The sequence below is a fragment of the Acanthochromis polyacanthus genome, chromosome 21 (genome assembly GCF_021347895.1).
Source record: "Acanthochromis polyacanthus isolate Apoly-LR-REF ecotype Palm Island chromosome 21, KAUST_Apoly_ChrSc, whole genome shotgun sequence".
Lineage (NCBI taxonomy): Eukaryota > Metazoa > Chordata > Actinopteri > Pomacentridae > Acanthochromis > Acanthochromis polyacanthus.
In genome coordinates this window covers 3,913,115-3,922,034 of record NC_067133.1, presented here as the reverse complement: position 1 = coordinate 3,922,034, position 8,920 = coordinate 3,913,115, and the positions used below count along the sequence as shown (strand labels likewise).

Here is an 8,920-nt window from a genome sequence, read left to right as displayed (position 1 = left end):
AATATTCGCATTTTTTAATAATTGCATTTTATTAATTGAAAACAAAACAAAACAAAAAACAAATGCAAATAAAAAAAAGAGCAAAAACAAAAACAGTATCATTAGGTAAGACAAGGCGAGAGACACTTAAATAAGAAGAGTTCCATGTTGGTGAGGGCAAAGGTGGAGGTGGGTTGATGTGGGAGGAGGGAGAGGGAGGGTGCTGTTGGATGTGACATCTTGGATTATATACACTGTTTCTCACTGCAGGACTGGCAGGGCCCCGTAAAGGGAGGGGGCTCAAAGTAGCAGGTCGGAGACACTGAAACACCAGAGAGAAAGGCACTATCCAGAGAGAACAAGAAAACAGAAACCAATAACACAAACACAGTAAACAAACACACACTGGACCAGACCAAAAATAAAATGTTGGACAAAAAAAAAAAAAAGTGCTTGACCACACATTGGACAAAAAAGAAAAAGAAAAAAAAATCTTTTACATCATTTAAGCTGATCTCTCAACTTTTAGCATAAAAGACAATCTCTCAGTTTTCTGAACTGTGCCAGCTGCAGATCTGCACTGGTGAATACACAATGTGATTATCCGAACTCAGCCTCTTTGCTACGTGCAGGTATAACAAGGAGGGGAGTGTCTGTGTGTGCATGCATGTAATGAATGTGTTTGAGTATGTATGTTAACTACCTGTACATATCCTCAGACACCACACTCTCTATAAATGAATATTGACAACATTTCTTTTTCAGCATGTCTTTTTAAAAATCCCTTGCGTGGTTGTGTAGTTCAGTTCTCCGACCTTGCTTCCCTCATGTTTATGTCTATAGACTCAGTCAGCTACATTCACTGCCCAAGTAAAATGGCTGCAATAAATATATTGGCTTTCAAAAGGTGGCCGACCTTTTATACAGGGCTTCATAATACAGCTTTTGCAGCATTCATGGCTCTACTTGCTGGTCGACATTAGCGTACTGACAAGTTTCTTCAGAGAACTAACTTTGCTTTTCTTGCATCAGAGACAAGAGAAACTTTTTCAAATGGAACTTATGACCCCTTAAATGTCATGCTGTACTCATCCGAGAGCCCTCAGATCATTTTTGAAATAAAAAAGGAAAGAGCAAACTTGACAATTCAGCACATTCTAGAGCTACTAGGTCTTATCCAGACTAACAGAAGATTGAACATAATTTACAAATGGAAAAAAAAAACAATTTGTGATGAGAGGTAAAACAGACAAACACATACAAATATATAATATATATTCTTAAAAAATGGATTCTCTCTATACTTGATTTATTTATACAGCCAGTGGCTGATGTACAATGCTCACGTGCCAATGATCTTAAACATGGAAACTTGTATTGTTGATGGCATCATTTTTTTTCTCGTTTTTTGTACATTTTCAAAACCATTTCTTCTTTTTATATTTTTTTGTTTTTTTTTTCTTTAAAACAGAGTTAAGATTTATCGGTAGGCATTTCATTTAGGTGATTAAAACAACATGCGGCAAAAGAAAGAAAAAACAAAAGAAAGGCAGAATGTTAAGAAGTTAAGGAGAAGACAGAAGCAGCTGTGGGAGCGGTAGAAATCATTTGGTTATCTTCACGGTCGGTGCACTATGCTTAGTTTCTCTGCATTTAGATTTCCCTCAAAGACAGTTCAATCCTCGCTGAGGCGTTCACTGGGGAGGTGAACATTCTCAGCACAATAAAAGTTGATTTTGCTCAGCTGCCACCCACATAGCGACGCCTACGACAGCACTACTCCTGTTTTATCTTTCTCTTTCAGTTGTTTGCGTTCTTCCTGTCTGCTCCTCTTACTGTGGGATGGCCAAGAGAGGTGGAGGGGTGGTTGGGGGTTTGGAAGGGGGGCTGATGAGATCAAGAACGATGATGATGACGATGGTGGTGGTGGTGATGGTTGCTGTTGTGGCTGTTGTTTACATGGTCTGACTGTTTACATGTTCCGATTGACAGGCGTGACGTAGTTGCGGGGGAACATGCCCGTTTGGCCGTGGCAGCCTCCCTTCCACCAGTTGGGATCAGAGTTGTCCAGGACTTGAATGAAGTCGCCGCGTCGGAAACCCAGCTCTCCTTCCTCCTGGGGGTCAAAGTCAAAGAGCGCCTGCACATATGTGGGATGCTGAGGAATCAAAAAATGGAAAGAGATGTTAAAACGGGTTAGAAAAACTAACAGAGAATAAAAATAGTAAAACATGCTACTCACTAAAATATCCACATGTATTTCTGAACAACAGTATGCATATAATAATATTATATATATAATATTCTGGCATGTGGCAGCCAGTGAAGGAAAATGTCTTACTTCTCCAAAGAACAATGAAATAATAATCACTGGAAGGAATCATGTCAGTTTTAAAATACTGAGAATTTCTTAAACTCATGAGTAGGGTCAATATAGAACTGAGGGACTTTTGAAGTCTATGGGATATATCTTGCATACATTTTTGTTAAAAGTTTCTTATGTTCATTATGATCATGTCTTTGCAAATCCCATAATTATTTATTATGGAAGCAATCATTTATTAATAAAAAAAATGACTGGACATCACTAAAATGTCAACTAAATATCACAATTTAAAAACCACCTTCTAATTAGCTAAACAATAATAAAATGAGCTTATTCAGAAATTGTTTTGATTGTGTTCTTTTTATTAAGTTGAGATAATCATGACAGATATTTATTTTTTGGCAATATATTAAATTTCAGACGGAAAATCACAAATTGGATCTGTGTCAGAGAAATCACTTTCAACTAAGTTCCCCATTACAAAACCACCTCTCAAGGAAGTGTGTTAATTCCAGATCACATGACCTGCTCCAAGTGATGTCATTTCCTCCTGAAGAAAAGACTGGAAGACTCCAAGGCTTTCTGACTTATTTAATATAAAGTAGTGTGTGAGTCAAGTGTGGATTTATGGCATGTCAACAGGTTTACTACAATATCTTTATAAATAACTTTCAATTTCAAATTTACTCAATTGTATATATAATATTTAGAAGAATCTTTGTGTAAAAATGCCATGCGGTGTTTGGTTACAGGCGGCCATGTTGATTTTAGGCCTGAAAACAGCAAAAATGTCAACTAGGATAACTGTCAGCTATGTTACAAAAAGTCCCACAATCATATATTGACCCAGTAAACCAGAGTAGCTGTCTAAAAACTATGAAAATAAACTTAAATTATAATTTGTTGCTCAAAATCTGAACTTAAGTCAACCTTGAACAAAAGTACAACATTCTCCTATGTGATCTTATCGAAGCGTCTTTCCAGAAGAGATCGTTCAGTGAGGTCGCTCTCTTTCACACACTATACCTCACTCCGGCCCTCCCACTGCCTACCACACACAGACACATTAGCTCTCTAGCATTCTGTCTTTCCCTCTGTCTTACCTGCAACTTTTTCTCATCTCTTTAGCTTCTGAGTGGTTTTGGTCACATTTCCTCTCTCCTACACCTGCAGCTGTCCCTCAGTCTTGCAGTCTGCAGCCGTCTCTCAGTCTTGCAGTCTGCAGCCTCACCGCAGCTAACGTTAAAGTCTTTTCTGTCCTCATTCCACTGTGTGTTCGTTGTCGAACAAAAATTCGATCAAGTATCAATATGGCTGAACGTAAATATGCATTGGTCTCATTTGGAAGGGATAGTAAATTACACAAATAACCCTAGCCACAAGCTTTGTTCTCAACACTGTCACATCAACTAACTGCACATCCCTACGTCACAGGGGTCTGCTTACCAAAAGTTAATCATTACCTGACGACCAGTTAGAATGAACAGTTGTCAACTGCCATAGCAGCAAACAAACTAAGTTTATCTGGAAATCAACCGGTGTGTTGCGTCAGTAGTTCTTTCACAACATTCTTCGAAAGAAATTCACGATTCGGAAAGCCATATCAGGTGACCTTGGCTGAAGGCTGAACAGCTGCAGTATTACTGACAGCATTACGTACATGTTTGAAGTAACAACTTATGTAATGTACAGGTTGTACCACAATTATTACTCCACCACTATGTGTCTGTGTCTCTGTCTGGCTGTCTGATTACTCAAAAACAGACCAACGAATTTGGATGAAATTTTCAGGGAAGGTCAGAAATGACACAAGGACCAACTGATTAGACTTTGGCAGTGATCCGTATTATAGTCTGGATCCACGTATTTGTTAAAGATTTCTGTATCATCGCGAGATAGTGACATGGTGTCACTGTAACTATGGCAACAGGTGAATGTGAGTACTTTACTTGTTCACTTTGCATGATACTTGGAATTTGCCACTGAGCAGTTTGGTGAATTGCTGACATTTATAACATTCTTTGCAACTATTACTTCTCCCATTGTTCTATAAATAAGATGATGTGAATGACATCATTTCTAAAACCATCCCCTACTGGCACATGTCAGTATGACCTCAACGAGATTAAAACCGAGGCTCTACATCGATCACTCAGACGACACTATTGATGTCATTTCAGTTGAAGTAAAATAGAATTCTCACCACATCTACTAACCCAGAGCCTGATCATAAAGACACTAAATTAGATTAACATTTTCACTGGCTCACCAAGTAATTTTTTTCTGTATGAATGCTGCATTAAGTTTATGGTAAAACTTCATGCAACAAAATGCTGCTTCCTTTTGTGGTTTGTGGCACCTCTCAGGGGTTAACCAGCATGTTAAAGGGGGTGCCAACAGAGCACATATATGTGTATTCAAATGAATTCACAGAACAAGACAGATGTTGCTTTCACACACTTTACTGATTGAACAAACCCCACCCAGCCCCTTCAGCTACAACAATCGTTCTTTAGTCCCCGCGCAGTCATTATACATATATCCTGAAGTTAAATTTCACTTAAGTCCTCATAATTAAACATATATTAAGGACTGTGTTTAACATCGTAGTGTTTTGAAGCAATCTATTAACTAATGATTAGGGATGTGCACGACTAGCCGTTTAATCGTTTAACCGCCTACTCATTTATTAAACGTTTAGCATTTTAGTAGTCGGTTGAACGCTGCATTAAGCATCATGCACCTTGTTCTTCGCGACTAGTCGCCAATAAAATTAGCGACTTGTCGGTTCGGAAATTAGTCGAAATTCCCATCCCTACTAAAGATATGTGATGGCACTCTGAATGATGGTATTTTTGGCTCCTGCCCGTGAACTTTTTTGTACTTTTAATGGCAAAACATCACCATTCAATCCATTCCGTTCTCATTCTGATTCTCCCGCCTTATAATCCAGCTACATTCATGTAACTTTCACCATCAGAAACCACCTGCCTACACTCACAGTGTAATGACAAAGACTCTTTTTCGGGGACTTATTTTTCGACAGGCATTTAGTATATTCGCATGTGGTTAAGCTGACAAATAGCATGCTCCTTTTAGTTCTGCAGTATTGTTTTTACTTCACTCTTGACACAACTGATCTAGATTTGAGTTGAGGCCAAATATCTGTATGAGCATGAGTGGTTCTGATAACATGTTCACATCTAAGTTATATACTAGAGACCATACTATGACCTCGATAGTTTAATATTTTTCTGCCCTGATGTCGCTGTGATTTAACTTGAGGAAAAGAAACTAAAACCCAGAGTGTGTGTCATGTCTTACCTGGGGGACCTGCTCTATGTCTCGCAGAAAGATTTGCTGATTGCGGGAGACTGAGGTGGAGCGGTGGTAGTCCACTAACTCATTGAGAGAGTTAAACTTCACCACCCATAGGAAATACTTTCCAGCACCGTCACGAAGAACCTTGAAATGCTGGACGTCATTTCCAAACCTGGGAAAGGTCACACAGATAAAAAGCATGAGGAGGGGATCTACAGCAACATCTAAGAGTAAAAAGGTTTCTGATAACTAGTTGTTTTGAAGGCCGAGCACACATCTAAATGAATGTAATGTAACAGACACAAACCTCGCTCATCAAATAGGCGTGTCTTGGACAGCTTAGTAAGCGTTAGGCAAATGAATTAGCATCCTAGTAAGAGACTGATATTCAATGCTAGCTGAGAAAGTGTAACTGGAAAAGTCCAGACAGTAATTAAGATCTATATCTAGGCATCAACTTTACATATACCCTGGTGTCCTTCCTAATTTTGGGAAGGACAGAATGAGCAAAGGCAGATAAGAGGAAATGAGCTCTGTACGTGTCAGCTAAAAAAGTAAGCACTTGAGGGCTGAAGTCCAACACAAAATATCAGAACAGGCAAACTCTGGTCACTAGAGGGCATCACTGAGATTTCACAAGATTAAGGAAGTGGCTTTGCTGATGACTCAAACATACCAAGTACGGAAACTTCTCAACCTGATCAGTTGTGAGGAAACTGCATGCTGATATACTGATAATATTAAACTGTAATTGTAAAAAAAAAAAAAAACTGAGTGTGACTCATACTTTCCCCATTAAATTTGTGTGGTGGTACTTACTTCACAGAGAGGGAGAAATCCCCCGGTGCACTCTCACTCTCTCTGATGAGGAAAGCCCCATCATGCCTCTGTTTGTTTAGCATCTCCTCTGCTTTGGCACGGGGAATCTTCCCAAAGAACCACCTGGGGAAACAGCAAAACAGGTGTAAGTGTGAGTGGACCAAGCTAACCCCAAGCCGCCCGTTTGACTTTGGTTCATCTATAAAAGGTTGTCTCAGAAAAACACACAGACACATCAGTTCAGGTAAACTGCAAGCCTCAAATCCCACAAACGTCACACCTCCAGCTGGCCGACAGGTGTGAACTGTGGAGACAGCAGTGCTAACCACTGACCCACCAAGCTGTTAAATGGTGGTGAACGAGCTAAATCATACAAAAACCTAAATGTAACTAATCATTTACTTTTATTGGTTTCTTGGGCTGTAAAGAAAAAGTCCTCTTCAACCGAACAAAAACAGACAACACTTGAAGCCACCAGGAAGTATGGAAAAAGTTACACAAGCACTGGTCAGTCATGAATTCACATTGTCCAACCATATACCAGGAAGAAGATTAGTCATTACCTAATTTACTGGCAAGACCAACATCAAAAATAAATATTTGGATCCATTACTTCCCATATTTGTACTCTTATGCATTTATGTGTTAAAGTCCATAAACTTAGAAGGCGTAAAAACAACTAATTCAATGTAAGACTTAAAGTAGGTATGTTTTCAGCTGCTTTCAAGTCACACACTTATTTTAGGTGCAGATAATGGGGCAAATATATCTCTGTGAGAAAGCTCTGACAGAGGGAATAAGTGAGAGCTATAAAGACGGATAGAGAGAGGCAGAGACAAATGGGAGACGATGCGAGTGAAAGCTTTTTACTTGTGTAAATAATTAAAAAGTACAGTCAGCCAAAAGATGACATCTTGGCTCCTTTACACATAGGTGAAAATCAATAATGAAATGGCCAACTCTTAATCTGCTTTGTATCTGCGCTTGGCACGATAGCAAGCCTGCGCACTGAGTCTTTTTCCCCATTTGATAAACGTGATAGCAGAGCAATTAATGGAGCCAAGGAAACAGGAGGAGAATGACTAGCATTACTATCAGCTACATTCACACGCACCTTCAAACCTGTGAGAAGAGGGAAGCACAGTCCCTGATTATATGTTTATGCTGATGCTTTCCGATTAATTTTGGCCGATAGTATATATGCACATATTTCGACCCCATAGCAGACAATATCAGGTATCTCCTGTAGTCGGACTAAAATATCTTCGAGTACTTTTCTATTATTACATTCACTGGCTAAAATAAGGAAACATGCTACATTTGTCAGTTTTTTAACGTAGCGCTGATTTAGAGATTTCATTTTCTAGCGATCATCAGCCAATGCAGATGATGATTCAGATATTCTTGTACATCTCTACTCTAAAGCACTCATGCTGGTCTACAACTCTTACCATTAGATTGTTACACAAACCTAAGCATTAGCCACAAAACATAATTACTGTTGGGTAGGAGAAAAGCTCCGTGTTCGAACAAAGAAGCCATGCCGTTGAGCTGATCCATACTCTATTGTGCCCTGCTATACAGCACAGCTGTGTGTGCATGTCTATAGGGACGTGTGGGTGCCTGGTGCTTTGGCACTTCTTTGTCACCACAATGGGAATATGCCAGCCACGTCACTGCTCTGTCTCTGTTTTCCTATGAAATTTAAAATAAACCCAAAGTCAACCTACATACAGCAAACTATGACGAACCATTTCACAAAAATCAAAACCCATGGGTGGCACCTTACGTAATCTCTAGTGATTTTGGGTTCGACTAGTGATCTAGCCTTGGAGGTAATTTGACGTGCTCGGAATAAAAGCCCTACACAATTCTATTCACAGCAAATCTTGAATCTGAAACGCTATTATTGGAAGCATTGCGCTTACATTTACTGGCAATCTTTTTTGGCAAAACATTGCTTCTTTGACAAGATGTCCACAAGAAGTAATGATTGTATTAAGTGCATGTAAAGACATCAACTGCAATCATACACTCGATTAGTTCTGTAGTTTGCTGCAGTTATATGTACCACCACACTTTTATACCAGATTTAAAAACCTCAAGTGGCTATTCATTTAGAAGCTTTGTCAAATGATTTGACATCAAATACATGATGCAATAAAACAACAACCAGCAGAGGAGCCTTAGGATTGGAGGACTGGTTGTTCAGCCTGGGCAGAGAGAAGCAGACACAGCTCTTTAGCTGTGACACACACAGTCAATGACCTTTTTGTGTGTGTGTTTACATATAAAAACAAAAATTATTAGTTCACATTCATAAACTGTTAGCCTTCCACAGAACACTATTTTTGTAACACAAAGTCTCACTTCAACACCAGATAGCATGAAGGCACCTTAACAGATCCTTTTTTGTGTAGAAATGTCAAGCCCTGCACATGCACTGCCTTTTAAATGGCACAGCCTTTCCTGCTC

General features: G+C 39.2%; 1 protein-coding gene across 1 annotated transcript in view; it reads right to left on the bottom strand.

The window, feature by feature from the left end:
- The window catches only part of grb2b (growth factor receptor-bound protein 2b), a 32,613-nt gene continuing 23,693 nt past the window's right edge, over positions 1-8,920 (bottom strand). The window contains exons 4-6 of the mRNA XM_022190700.2: positions 6,446-6,568; positions 5,630-5,798; positions 1-2,137 (exon numbers count right to left, since the gene is read on the bottom strand). Of these exons, the coding sequence (XP_022046392.1) occupies positions 1,952-2,137; positions 5,630-5,798; positions 6,446-6,568 (478 nt within the window). The 3' untranslated portion in view covers positions 1-1,951. The remainder of the gene's footprint in view (positions 2,138-5,629; positions 5,799-6,445; positions 6,569-8,920) is intronic.